This window comes from Pelophylax lessonae, assembly GCF_965119305.1.
Source record: "Pelophylax lessonae genome assembly, chromosome: 3".
NCBI classification, from domain to species: Eukaryota; Metazoa; Chordata; class Amphibia; order Anura; family Ranidae; genus Pelophylax; species Pelophylax lessonae.
The window spans coordinates 608899539-608914331 of NC_138770.1; the positions used below are offsets into that span (position 1 = coordinate 608899539).

The following is a 14793-nucleotide window of genomic DNA, read 5'->3' on the forward strand; positions in this document are numbered from 1 at the left end:
ACTCCATTGTCCCCAGTACCCCATTGTCCCCAGTACCCCATTGTCCCCAGTACTCCATTGTCCCAGTACTCCATTGTCCCCAGTACTCCATTGTCCCCAGTACTCCATTGTCCCCAGTACTTCATCGTCCCCAGGGCCAATTAACAGTAGCGCAGTGACCTGCGTTTTTCCGCACAGTTGTTTCCTATGTGTCCTATTCACACTGAAACGCAGGCCTGAGGTGCACTGCAGTGATCTGTAATAACATGCAGACACTGCACAGAATTGCATGTCACTGTATAGCAGTACAATAAATCACGCTGTTGTACAGTTACATGAATGAAATATCACTCTTATGCACTTTAAATAAAGAAAAAAAGAGAGCTGTGTGATGTGTTGAATCATGCACAATACTGCCCCCTACTGCCAGCTCACTGCAGCCGAAACAGACAGCTACCAGACAGTAAGCCGCTGCAGTTTCCTATCCGATAGCTGTGAACGGGCCCTCAGGCTAGGTTCACATTAGTGCCGCTGTGATTTGATCAAATTTTTAGTGCAATTATGTAGTGCCACTTAGTTGCATTTTTAATGTGTTTTTGGTAGAGGAAGGAGGCTGGATGCTAGTTGATAACCTTCAAAAATACATCAAAAACTCATGCATGTATGTTTTTGGTGTTTTCCATTGAAGTCTGAGGCCAAAACCACACTGCAATTGTACCAAAGTAGCACCGGACGCTTTTCCAAAAACGCACTGGTAGATGGACTTCTGTACACCCACAGTGCTCATATATGGATTGGTCCCTGTTGAACTGTCTGAAATTCATCCATGTGGATGGCCTAAGTGCATAGCCTTGGGATGCCTAGAGTCTATGTTGCACATATGCTGAAAGTATGGTCAATAACTCCAATGTGCGAAGGGATCGAACCGGGTGAAACCAGAATTATTTTTATTGAAAACGTTTCTGCAATTACAAGGACATGAGTGAGGTATGACTTTTTATTCTGGTGGACAGCAACTGCTATTCTGTTTATACATACTATTACATATCTATATATATCTATATATATATATATATATATATATATATATATATATATAGATATATATACTGTTATGTTGTTACTCCTTCTGAATCACAGTGGTCTCATAGTACAATCTAATATGAGATATATCAACATAACACTATGATAACCACATTCCTGGTACACTGTAGTCCTGTGATGCGACAGTGTGACCCACTAACATTTGTGTAGTATGTTATTCAATCACACAGTAGTGACAGGAGCCTTTACTGGTCACAGGGATGTAAATGAAATCAATTTTGCCCTGTTTATAGCCCTAAATATTCAAGGTATGATGACCTTTTATTCTGGTGGATAGCAACTGCTATTCTGTTCCCCCAGGAACAAAAGGTCTAACTTTTAGTTCCTCCCATGCCTTGCTTGCAGTTGAACATTGTGCTGCCATCTACTGGTGGTTTAATAGAAATGCCATAAAACAGAAATGTGTTTTTTTATGGGGTACCTGACATCCCTTACATCTACATTCGGAAATGTCCATATTACTAGCAGTAATTACTATTTGTTCTTCTTTATGATTCCTTTTACAGAAAATCTTCCTGGGAGTGGACACCAATCACTCAGGATCCATTGATGCCCATGAAATGAGAAAGGCTTTGCAGACAGCAGGTGACCGAACTCCTAATATTTCATACTGACAGGGGTAGCTTCATCAGATGAGGAGGGCGCCTATTGCTGTACAGAAGCCTTGTTCTGTTCAGTGCTGCTGTCCTCACAACTAACAATAGTGAACCTCAGGCAGATTTACATAAAAGGCACACATTATTGCAGCCTTGTATTCATTAACCTGTAGCTGCCCACGTAATACGTAGGTGCAGCAGCAAAGAAGGTGGGCTTTAACACCCACATGCCACACATATGCATCCATGAGTTGCAGAGGTTTCTGTGCTAAGAGCCTGTCACTTTGCACTCCCAGCATAGAGACCAAACTGGACCTACAGGACCAGCTCCTGATCATGTGATCACTGTGACAGCCAATCAGTGGCCACGTGATAAGGAGGCCATTTTCCCACCCCCCAGGCATTATAGCCCAGTTGAACAAATGACAGGGCTGGGCAGAAAGTGGTTAAAGTGGAGTCCCCCCCCTCCAAAAACGAAAAGTCAGCAGCTACACATATTGTATCTGCTGGCTTTTAATATTAGGATACTTACCTGTCCTAGAGTCCAGCGATGTCGGCACCGCAGCCGATGTTACCATCGGCTGTCAGGTGCTGCCGCCGCCATTGCCGGTAAGGGAACCTGGCAGCGAAGCCTTGTGGCTTCATGACCGTGTCCCTACTGCGCATGCTGTGCTGGGTAATTGGCCAGGAAGCAGAGGGAGGAGTAGGGGGATGAACCTCTGACGTACCTCGCCACGGCTGGGTCCGATGGAAGTGGGGACAGGGTACCTGTCAAAAACAGGTACCCGCTCAGCCTCCCCCACCCTGAAAGGTGCCAAATGTGGCACCGGAGGTGGGGAGGAGACAGATAAGCGGAAGTTCCACTTTTGAGTGGAACTCTGCTTTAATACATCAGTAATTGTATTATACAATATTTATATAGTGCCAACAGCTTACGCAGCACTTTACAATAAAAAGGGGGACATTTCAATACAGAAGGAATAGGAGGGCCCTACTCATGGAGCTTACAATTTAAATGGAGAGGGAGGTGGTTCAAAAGGTTATAGCTGCAGGGGATGATCTGATGGAGTTACCTGCATTTGACTTGGTATCTATCAGCCCCTTGCAGTCCTTGTACAGCAGAGTTTATAATGGGAGAGGGAGAAGCAGCACAAGGAGCCAATGGGTGCTTCAGTGCTCATGTGCTGGCAAGGAATAGTCTGATAGGAGAAGAGAGCAGAGTAACAGAGAGATGAGCTCATCAGTCTGCTGCTTCTCCTTTCACTGTCCAGTCACAGGATGAAGGCAGGGGGTGACCTGTAAAGCTCACTACACATTATAGTCTGATTGTACAATCTCCTTTAGATTTACCAAAAACTATGTAGTGCAACTGCCTGATTGGATACAAAACGAATGGTTAGATTAGGGTGCTCCTATTATATATTTTTGGTAAGTCTAAAGTAGATTGTACAAAGATTATAGAGTCAGATTGTAACATGTATGGTGGCCCTAAGTATTACTGATGGTCAGCAGAGGAAAATCAGGTCTTCCGCCCTACCCAAGGCTGTGGTGTGTGGCAGAGTTGTGTAAATCTCAGTATTGGATGGGCAGAAATACAAATCCTTTGGCAGCTAAAATATGTGCCTTTATATGTATTCAACTGTTTTCCTGGAGCTTGGTTTAAATTGTAATTTTGTATAATAAATTGCTGCAGCATCTTGTATATGTAATTTAGAAGTGAGATTTCAATAATGGAAGTATTTTGCTTTACTACAATGTGTGAGGCCCAATGTAGGATGATCACAGCAGTGTTTAGAAGATTACTTAGCGGAAATCATCTGCATACTAGTGAGGGGAATCTGAGAATATTATTGTATGTTGTGTGTTGATGACCCCTACAAGAGGGACTTTAAATATATTTTCAGCAGTTACATTCATTTTATTTTTTTTATCAGGTTTTAACCTCAATACCAGGATTCAGGAGATCATTGTACAGCGATATGTCTCCAGCGAGCTGTCCATCAATTTTGAAGATTTTATAGCATGCTTGATTCGATTGGAGACTTTATTCAGTAAGTGTTGCAAGCTGTTCAATACTGCCCCCTGTCATCCTTGTTGTGTATATACAAGGAAAATAAAACTGCAATGATCTGTGGAGAAGCACATGCATACAAACACACCTCAAAAACATTAAAGAACACTTTGAAAACACATCGGATGTCAATGGGGAAAATTCTCATGCTGGATATCTATACTGAGATGGACTGGGTAATGTGTTAGGAATGAAAGGATGCCACATCATTTGATGGAAATGAAAATGATCAACCTACAGAGGGCTGAATCCAAAGACCCCCCCAAGAATTAAAGTGAAAAATAATGCAGCAGGCTAGTCCATTTTGCTCAAATTTCATTGCAGCAACTCAAAATGGTACTCAGTAGTTTGTATGGCCCCCACCTGCTTGTATGCATGCCTGACAACGTGGGGGCATGCTCCTAATGAGACGACGGATGGTGTCCTGGGGTATTTCCTCCCAGATCTGGACCAGGGTATCACTGAGCTCCTGAACAGACTGAGGTGCAACCTGGCAGCGTCAGATGGACCAAAACATAATGTCCCAGAGGTGTTCTATTGGATTTAGGTCAGGCGAGCATGGGGGCCATTCAATGTATTTATTACTTCATCCTCTAGGAACTGGCTGCATACTCTCACCACATGAGGCCAGGCATTGTCATGCATCAGGAGGAACCCAGGACCCACTGCACCAGCGTAGGGTCTAACAATGGGTCCAAGGATTTCATCCTGATACCTAATGGCAGTCAGGGTGTCATTGTCTAGCCAAAAGAGATCTGTGTGTCCCTCCATGTATATGCCTCCCCAGACCATCACTAACCCACCACCAATTGGGTCATGCTGAACGATGTTACAGGATGCAAAACGTGCTCTACGGCTTCTCTAGACCCTTTCACTTCTGTCACAGGGTGAACCTGCACTCATCTATGAAAAGCACAGTGTGCCAGTGGCGGACCTGCCAATTCTGGTGTTCAATGGCAAAGGCAAATCGAGCTCCACAGTGCCAGGTGGTGAGCACAGGGCCCACTAGAGGAAATCGTGCCCTCAGGCCACCCTCATGAAGTCGGTTTCTGATTGATTGGTCAGAGACATTCACACCAGTGGCCTGCTGGAGATCATTTTGTAGGGCTGTGGCAGTGCTCATCCTGTACCTCCTTGCACAAAGGAGCAGATACCGGTCCTGCTGATGGGTTAAGGACATTTTACGGCCCTGCCCAGCTCTCCTAGAGAAACTGCCAGTCTCCTGGAATTTTCACTATGCTCTAAAGACTGTGCTGAGAGGCACAGCAAACCTTCCGGCAATTGCACGTATTGATGTTCCATTCTGGAGGAGTTGGACTGCCTGTGCAACCTCTATAAGGTCCAGGTGTTGCTTCATGCTACCAGTAGTGACACTGACCCTAGCCAAATGAAAAACTAGTGCAAAACAGTCTGAGAAAATTAGTAGGGAAAAAAATGTCAGTGGCCTTCACCTGTAAAACCAATTCTGTTTTGGAGGACGTCTCATTGTTGCCCATCCAGTGCACCTTTTGATAACTTAATTGACACCAAAGAAGCTGAAACTGATTAGCAAATCCCTCTGCTACTTGACTGACCAGATCAATATCCCAGGAGTTTAATTGACTTGATGCTACACTCTGATTAGAAAGTGTTTCTTACAGTTTTGTGTTAAATTTGGTGTTATCGCCCTCACTCTCTCATACTGGTCACTGGAAGTTCAACATGGCACCTCATGGCAAAGAACTCTGAGGATCTGAAAAAAAGAATTGTTGCTCTACATAAAGATGCCCTATTCTATAAGAAGTTTGCCCTGTCCAAGACCATACAGAGGTTTAACAGGACAGGTTCCACTCAGAACAGGCCTCGCCATGGTCGACCTAAGGAGTTGAGTGCATGTGCTCAGCGTCATATCCAGAGGTTGTCTTTGGGAAATAGAAATATGAGTGCTGCCAGCATTGCTGCAGAGGTTGAAGGGGTGGGGGTTCAGCCTGTCAGTGCTCAGACCATACGCCACATACTGCATCAAAGTGGTCTGCATGGCTTTTGTCCCAGAAGGAAGCCTCTTCTAAAGATGATGCACAAGAAAGCCCGCAAACCATTTGCTAAAGACAAGCAGACTAAGGACATGGATTACTGGAACCATGTTCTGTGGTCTGATGAGACCAAGATAAACTTATTTGGTTCATATGGTGTCAAGCGAGCCTGGCGGCAACCAGGTAAGAAGTACAAAGACAAGTGTGTCTTGTCTACAGTCAAGCATGGTGGTGGGAGTGTTATGGTCTGGGGCTGCATGAGTGCTGCTGGCACTGGGGAGCTACAGTTCATTGAGGGAACCATAAATGCCAACATGTACTGTGACATACTGAAGCAGAGCATGATTCCCTCCCTTTGGAGACTGGGCTGCAGGGCAGTATTCCAACATGATAATGACCCCAAACACACCTCCAAGACGACCACTGCCTTGCTAAAGAAGCTGAGGGTAAAGGTGATGGACTGGCCAAGCATGTCTCCAGACCTAAACCCTATTGAGCATCTGTGGGGCATCCTCAAACGGAAGGTGGAGGGGCGCAAGGTCTCTAACATCCACCAGCTCCGTGATGTCGTCATGGAGGAGTGGAAGAGGACTGCAGTGGCAACTTGTGAAGCTCTGGTGAACTCCGTGCTTAAGAGGGAAAATAATGGTGGCCACACAAATTATTAACACTCTGGGCCCAATTAGAAAATTTTCCCTTAGAGGTGTACTCACTTTTGTTGCCAGCAGTTTAGACATTAATGGCTGTGTGTTGAGATATTCTGAGGGGGCAGCAAATTTACACTGTTATACAAGCTGTACACTCACTATTTTACATTGTAGCAAAGTGTCATTTCTTCAGTGTTGTCACATGAAAAGATATAATAAAATATTTACAAAAATGTGAGGGGTGTACTCACTTTTGTGAGATACTGAAAAAAAAAAAAAATATATATATATCTCAAAAAATTAAAGGAACACCTTCTAATCAGAGTGTAGCATCAAGTCAATTAAACTCCTGGGATATTGATCTGGTCGGTTAAAGCGGAGTTCCGGCCTCAAATACCTTTTTTAACTAAAAATACCCCTATAATACTAATCCATCTCCCTTTACAGAACCGCTATTATCATACTTACAAGGTGTACAGTATTGGATTTTAGTCAAAATCTTACTTTTAAAAAAGCTGTCTGAGTGTGGACATCTTGGATGTGGGCATCTGAAGCCGCAGTGTATTCTGCTGTGTCCTTCTTCCTGATTCCAAGCAGTGTTCTTGGAGTTCTTCCTGATTCCAGCATCCTGGGAGTGATAACAAACAGCTCCCAGGATGCAATGCAAAGGCGGAAGTGATGTCGGTGGCCGTGGCCACAGAGGGGGGGGAGAAGGAGGAAGTACAATCAAAAATGCTCTGAAAATAAGGTTGGGGACCCCTGAAAAAAAAAAAATTAGAATGCCCAATTGTTGATCAGCGTAGCGACCACTCCAGGAATCACTAAAGTTGCAAAATAGGCCGGAACTCCGCTTTAAGTAGCAGAGGGGGGTTTTTTGCCAAAAGATTTGCTGTGTCTCTCAGCACAGTCTCAAGAGCATGGAGGAGGTTCCAGGAGACAGGCAGTTACTCTAGGAGAGCTGGACAGGGCCATAGAAGGTCCTAATCCCACCAGCAAGACCAGTATCTGCTCCTTTGTGCAAGGTGGAATAGGATGAGCACTGCCAGAGCCCTACAAAATGACATCCAGCAGGCCACTGGTGTGAATGTCTCTGACCAAACAATCAGAAACAGACTTCATGAGGGTGGCCAGAGGTCCCGACGCCCTCTAGTGGGCCCTGTGCTTACTGCCCGGCACTGTGGAGCTTGATTGGCATTTGCAAATGAACACCAGAATTGGCAGGCCCGCCACTGGTGCACTGTGCTTTTTACAGATGAGAGCAGGTTCACACTGAGCACATGTGACAGATGTGAAAGGGTCTGGAGAAGCATGGAGAATGTTGTGCTGCCTGTAACATCGTTCAGCATAACCGGTTTGGTAGTGGATCAGTGATGATCTGGGGAGGCATATCTCCTGAAGAACACACGGACCTCCTACAAGCTACACAACGGCACCCTAACTACCATTAGGCATTGGGATGAAATATTTGGACCCCTTGTCAGACCCTATGCTGGTGCAGTGGGTCCTGGTTTCCTCCTGGTGCACGACAATGCCTGACCTCATGTGGCGAGAGTACGCAGCCAGTTCCTGGAGGATGAAGGAATTGATACCATTGAATGGCCCCCACGCTTGCCTGACCCAAATCCAATAGAACACCTCTGGGACATTATGTTTTGGTCCATCCAATGCCACCAGGTTGCACCTCAGTCTGTTCAGGAACTCAGTGATGCCCTGGTCCAGATCTGGGAGAAAATACCCCAGGAAATCATCTGTCATCTCATTAGCAGCTTATCCTGATGTTGTCAGGCATGCATACAAGTACGTGGGGGCCATACAAACTACTGAGTACCATTTTGATTTGCTGCAATGAAATTTCAGCAAAATGGACTAGTCTGCTGCATTTTTCACATTGATTTTCGGGGTGTCTTTGAATTCAGCCCTCTGTAGGTTGATAATTTTCATTTCCATCAAGCGATGTGGCATCCTTTCATTCCTAACATATTACCCAGTCCATATCAGTATAGATATCCAGCATGATATTTTTCCAATTGAGATCTGATGTGTTTTAAAAGTGTTCCTTTAATTTCCTTTAAGTTCCTTTAATAAAACGGTCAACTATGCCATGAACCAAAAAAACAGATTTCCATCCAAAAATCATGGGAGTATAAGAGAGGGTCCTGGGCTACCAGAACTTATCTAAGTTTACATGATACATTTGTATGACCTTAAAAAACTCTATTATGTGTCTTTGACTTTTTGAATAAAATATCCTTTTATTTTATTATATGATTTATTTTTCTGTACATTAACTTGGCACCTTAAAAGTCACCTGTAAATATAAAACATCCTTTTGTGGTATTTAGTTGTTTTTTTGGAGATGCAGTGTCAAGTCGGAAACTCTTCTTAATATATTAGTTATAAATAGGAGGATTGAATCCACCTATATATTCTTAAAAACATTCTTAGCAGTGTATTCATAAAAAATTGCAGAGCTATTTGTCCTGTGAAACAACATGTACATTTATTATGTGCGATTGGAGGAAAATCAAAATCAAATTAAACTGCATAATGCCCACTAGATGGTGCTGATGATCATTGGAAGTAAATAATTGTTTAAAGCGTAACGTTACCCATATCAACTTGATAAAAAATAATGTTCTTTAGCAAGGAACATACATTCTACATTAATAGTTATGCTACCAAAAATAGTGTGTGCTGTTAATTGCCCCCAGCATTGCTCCTGTCTACTCATGCTAGAGGCTGCCATTTTGCTGAAGCCAAAGGCCCCTGAACAGCAGTAAAGCATAAAGTGGAACTAAATCTGTCAATTTACCAGTTAAAAAAAAGTTAAAAAAAGTTACATTCCTGGAATGCTGGGATTGCTAACTGTTACGTTTGCTTGTGTCCTCAACCAAACTGTCAAACCATCAAATGTCTGGTGAAATAACTGATCACATGTGCAGCACCATGGCAGTGGCAACTCGTACAGAAATAGCTTACTTGGCTGCAAAGGAGAGAAGGGTTTAATCCTGCTTTAAGGCTGTCAGGAGATTGGCTTCTACAAGTTCTGCATTGCCTAAACTAGAGAGCAACTGAGCATGTGCAGAGCAGGGTGAGACAGTGTATTCAGGGGCCAGCCAGAAGCGATCTAGCAGGACTTAATTTTCTAACTAAAGTTCCACTTTAATATGATTGTCAGCTCCATCTAGTGGCCATAACTTGGTATTTTCCTGATTCACCCTATTCTGTATGAATGAAAAACCTTGGACCGGAGAGATAATAGCCTAATAACATTTGTTTTTGTACAGAATAAATGTTCATGTACCTTTGCAAAATAGCTCAGCAATTTTTTTTATAAACACATGCCATTAGGTGTACCTGTAAACACATTTTCACTTTTGGATATAGTACAGAAGAATTCAAAACCCTGTCATTGTTTTGGCCCATTGGATAGATTCCCCTACACTTCATGTCATGGTGACTTCAAAGTGGGGGGCATTCTATCTTACATATGTGCCCCCATTAAAAGATATCACCTCACCTCCTATGGCAACCAATCAACTGGTAGCTTTCATATTCTTATCTTTGTCTGAATAGTAATTGTACCAATACAGCATACCAGTAAAAATACATTTTTTTTTCTTTTTAGAAATGTTTGACATATTGGACGCAGACAAGGGTGGAAGCATCAGCTTGTCCTTATCAGAGGTAATTTTCTCCATTTTAGAGTAAAGGACTTCATATTAAATTTTACAACTGGTAGGATCTGCAAATTGTGGGGTAAAGTTTAGAAGGGATGTAATAAGTTGTAATGTTTGTTTTTACTATTTAAATATCATTGTTTTACAGATTAACTTTTAAAGTCCAACTGCACCTTTATTTTAGTTAAGCATAGTCCTACAGTTAAAACAACACAGCACAAAAAACAAGTTGTGGCCCGGTAAGATTGGACATTGGAACTCTCCTGGTGGGTACTTAATCTTCTAGTGGGTCCCCCAGTTGCAGATGGACTTATGGGATTGGGTGTAGTTATTCCCAAATGGACGTATAATCAAAGGCCATAGAAGAAAAAAATCTCCATTGTGCGATAACGTTTTAAGCATTTATTTGTAAAAGAGAATAACACTTACAATATGCTGGTATTAAAACTGTGGTTGGTCACAATACAGAGGCTTCCGGGTATGGTGTGGCCGCTCAGGGTGCATGCTTCCCTGTTTGCGTTCAACCAATATCCGGAAGTGACGTATTGGTACAGCCGTCAGCCGGAATTTGCGTCAACGCGTTTCGTCCTCCCTGTGGGCGTTATCACAGACATATCATTATTACCAGCATATTGTAAGTGTTATTCTCTTTTATAAACCAGAAGATTAAAGCGGAGTTCCGGCCACAAAATCAACATAGTCGATTTTGGGCCATCCGCTTGCTATAGCTCACCTGAAAAAGAAATGGGTAGTTAGGATTTATTTTTTTTTTTTACTTACCTTGTAATTGCAGAAAAAAAATACTCACCTTCCTTCCGCTTCCTCCCTCGGCCGCATGGCCCACGCCGTCACTTCCGCTTTGCAATGATTCCTGGGAGCAGAACGTCATCGCTCCCAGGAATCAATGCGCCTGCACCGGCCCCGACGTCCGTTCCGGTGCAGGCACATCATAGAAGCTGTGCAGGGATGACGCTGCAGACCCGGAAGTGACAGCGGGGCCGACGCAGTGCATCGTGGGACCGAAGAGGACGGAAGAGGATCGCGCTGGCTTCAAGCTGCCCACACCTGAGATGGCAGCGCTGGAGAAGAAATTTTAAAAGTAAGTATTTCTTCTAAAAGGTAAGTGCGAACCGGGACAGATCAGAGGCTAGCCATTGTGGAATGCACTAGCCCTGACTGTCCCGGGGGTATGTTCATTGAAATTTTTTTTCTGTGGCTGAAACTCCGCTTTAAGTACCCACCAGGAGAATTCATGTCCAATTGGCACCTATTTGTGTTTTTGAAGACAGCACAGAGACTGCACCTTCTTTCACCGGACACTTGCTGATTTTCCAGACTTTTTTGGGGAATTAGGGTTATTTGTAATTTTTTGTACTTATTTCAAACCCATTGTCTAGCACTTTATTACACTTTCAAATAGGTCACTGATCACGTGTTAAGAATTTTACAGTGAGGTTTTTTAAATCCCATATTTCTTTTGTGTATTTGCATATTGATTTATTCACATTTCATTTTCACCTTTTTTTGCTGTGTTTTACTAATCACATAGGTATGAGCAGCTGCATTTAAGGGTTATTGAGGCCCCATAGCGCAGAGAAAGAACAGTTTGCCTGTCCCCTGCCAGCAGCTGCTGAGAAGGATCCTTGCCCTCTGTGTGTGTGGAAGCAGCGGTCTTTCTACAGAGGTGCCAGACATCACTTACTGTGTTGCAGATCTCTCCAATCAGCACAGAATGTAAACTTTTATCCAAAGCTAGGAAAAAGTTCTGGCTTTGGATAAACTTTAAAGCGCCACCTGCTGGATGCATGCAGATATATACAGTATATATATATATATATATATATATATATATATATATATATATATATATATATAATGTGTTTTTTTTTTATAGTCCTTGCCTATACTGTATGTACAAAACCACCATACATTCATTTTACATAACTGTTCTTTTTTTTTTTCTCACAGTGGCTCTGTGCTGCACTCATATGAAGAGAACCCCATATACATACAGGTGACATCGTCTTTGAACTACCGGTTTACTCAGAGGGAGAACTATCTTCATTATAAATAATTACAGCCCTTATCAGGATTTCATGTAAAATACCTTTTCTGTATATAAATAACACCTAATAAAAGTCAATAAAAAATCAATATGTTATTGTTGGTTTGTCTATGTACTGTAAATCTTTTCAGTTTTAATGCATAAACCAATTCCCTTTTGGGCATCCACAGCTATAAGAACATCTCCGCTTGTGGTGATAAAATGAATTAATAAAATTAATTATTGATCTATTATGAAAACGTTCTCCTGGCTTTAGGTGTTGGAATGGAAGGTACAAATAGATTTCACTGATTTCAAGAACCACGGCACATAAATCTGATTTATCCTTTTCTGGCTGGAATGTGACAATTATTAATCCACTCATACACCAACAACGACACATCTTTAACCACTTGCCGACTGCCGCACAACTATTTACGGCGGCGGTCAGCCCCTCACAGGCAAAGCCTGTGAGGCTCTAGGGAGCGAGCGCGCGCCGCCGGAGGCGCGCTCCCGCTCGGTCATGAAGCCCCCCCCCCGCGCGTGTGCCCAGCGGACCCAATGTCCGCCGAGCACTCGCGATCATCCGTTACATCGGGAGAAAGGCAGGCGGCTAATGTAAACAAAGCCGCCTGTCATTCTCCCCTGTGTAAGAATGGAGATCATACGGTTCTGCAATGTAGGACCGTTGATCTCTGTTCTTACACCAGTAGCCACATCCAATCACAGCTAGAATCACGCCCCTAGGGACACACTTAACCCCTCCCTCTCAAAAAAAGTTAACCCCTTCACTGCCAGTGTCATTTTTACAGTAACAGTGCATATGTATAGCACTGATTACTGTAGTAATGTCACTGGTAACCCCAAAAGTGTCAAAAATGTCAGTCAAGGGTCCGATCTGTCCGCCGCAATGTCGCAGTCCCGCAAAAAAAAATCGCAGATCGCCGCCATTACTCATTAAAAAAAAAACAACAAAAATTACAAAAATCTTTCCCTTAGTTAGTAAACGCAATAACTTTTGCGCAAACCAATCAACATACGCTTTTTGCAATTTTTTTTTTTTTACCAAACATATGTAGCATAAAACAAATTGGCCTAAAATGTTAAAAAATTTAGATTTTTAAATTTTTTTTTGGGGAATTTCATATAAAAAAAATGTGAAAAATATTGTTATTTTTGCAAAATTGTCGCTCTTTTTTTGTTTATAGCGCATGATCAAAAAATGGCACAGGTGATAAAATACCACCGAAAGAAAGCTCTGTTGGTGGGAAAAAAAGGACATCAATTTCATTTAGGTACAGCGTCGCACGACCGCGCAATTGTCCGTTAAAGTCACGCAGTGCTGAATCGCAAAATAGGCCCTGGTCAGGAAGGGGGTAAAAACTTCCGGGGCTAAAGTGGTTAACGCGCTGACTGAGCTTGATTGGGTGTCATAAGTCTGCGTTAGATCCGATATCTCCCTCTGGAGAATCCAGAAAAGGATCCAAGGTACAGAGATACCTTAGCAAGCACCCTCTGGGGGATTCTTTTCAGGGGTGTGTAGAGAACTCATGGGGCAGAGGCGCGGAACCTCTGATCCAAAAACTTCCAATGCCAATCTTCTGCTGCTGAAAGCTAATGTGTCCTTTTGGCCATACTTCCCACTATTTCAGATAAAGAAAATAACTAAATACACAGAGGAAATACATATACAGTATGTCACCTGTTTTACCTGCCAAAGGATCTGCATCTTTGTCCATTCAGTCCTCGGAGTTGCACAGTTCTACCACACAACACAAGCATGTCTGGCAGGACAAGGAGACCTGAATTTTCTCTGCCTTACTTAAAGTAAATCAGAATACACAAAAAAACACACGCACACTCTCTTACATATTTTAGCTTACCAGTCCTTAGGTGCGGTGGCTGCATTTTTTTTTATTTAAGCTTTCGTTCCTTTATCCTCACCTGGTGATTTAATCAGTAATGCAGGTACTGTCAGGGCTTCTGTTACAAACCAAGGGGCCCCATGCAGCCAACCTGACAGGTTACATAGAGGTGAGGGGTAGTGATGGATGAGTCTGGCCAGGTTAGATTCATCAAGGGTTGGGAAAATCTTACTGAAAATTCAGTTAACCTGAACTGAAAGTAGAAGTTCAGGCAAAACGCTTAACCTGCTCTATGCCACATTCTAAACCTAATTTATCTAATACTGTAAAGTAAAAATCGCTGTATTTGCCTAATTTACAGCCGATCCAGGCTGGTCCTCCTACCATCAGCTGTCAGCGGCAGCTTCAGCGTGGAGGCGGGTGCAGGAGAGGCAGATGACAATGGAAGGCCCATGCTAATTCTATGGGTGATGTCACTTCCCAGCCATTTCACAGCCATTGTCGGTTCTCTCCTGCACACAGCTTCCGCCACTGCAGACCGCACCGGATCGGCTGCAGAATAGGTAAGTACAGTAGTTTTTTGTTTACCGGGCTAGATAGATTAGGTTTAGAATGTGGCAGAGAGCAGGTTTAGTGTTAGTTAGGTTTTGCCTGGACTTACACTTTAAAGGCAAATGTTCAAGATGTCTATGGGGGGCAAATCTTATTAAATTCTGGTTATATTTACGGCTAATCAACAAACTACTCTTGTTCAAACTTCCTATTTGAAATGGTAAAATCATAGTCGATATTCCC

The 14793-nt window shown here is 42.9% G+C and overlaps 1 protein-coding gene across 1 annotated transcript in view; it reads left to right on the plus strand.

Annotated features, from left to right (window-relative positions):
• Positions 1-14793, plus strand: part of LOC309550643 (calpain-8-like) — a gene marked incomplete at its 3' end in the record, with an annotated part of 108715 nt that overhangs the window by 77907 nt on the left and 16015 nt on the right. Inside the window, exons 17-19 of the mRNA XM_082250980.1 lie at positions 1590-1668; positions 3614-3730; positions 10038-10096. Coding sequence (XP_082107106.1) covers positions 1590-1668; positions 3614-3730; positions 10038-10096 — 255 coding nt within the window. The remainder of the gene's footprint in view (positions 1-1589; positions 1669-3613; positions 3731-10037; positions 10097-14793) is intronic.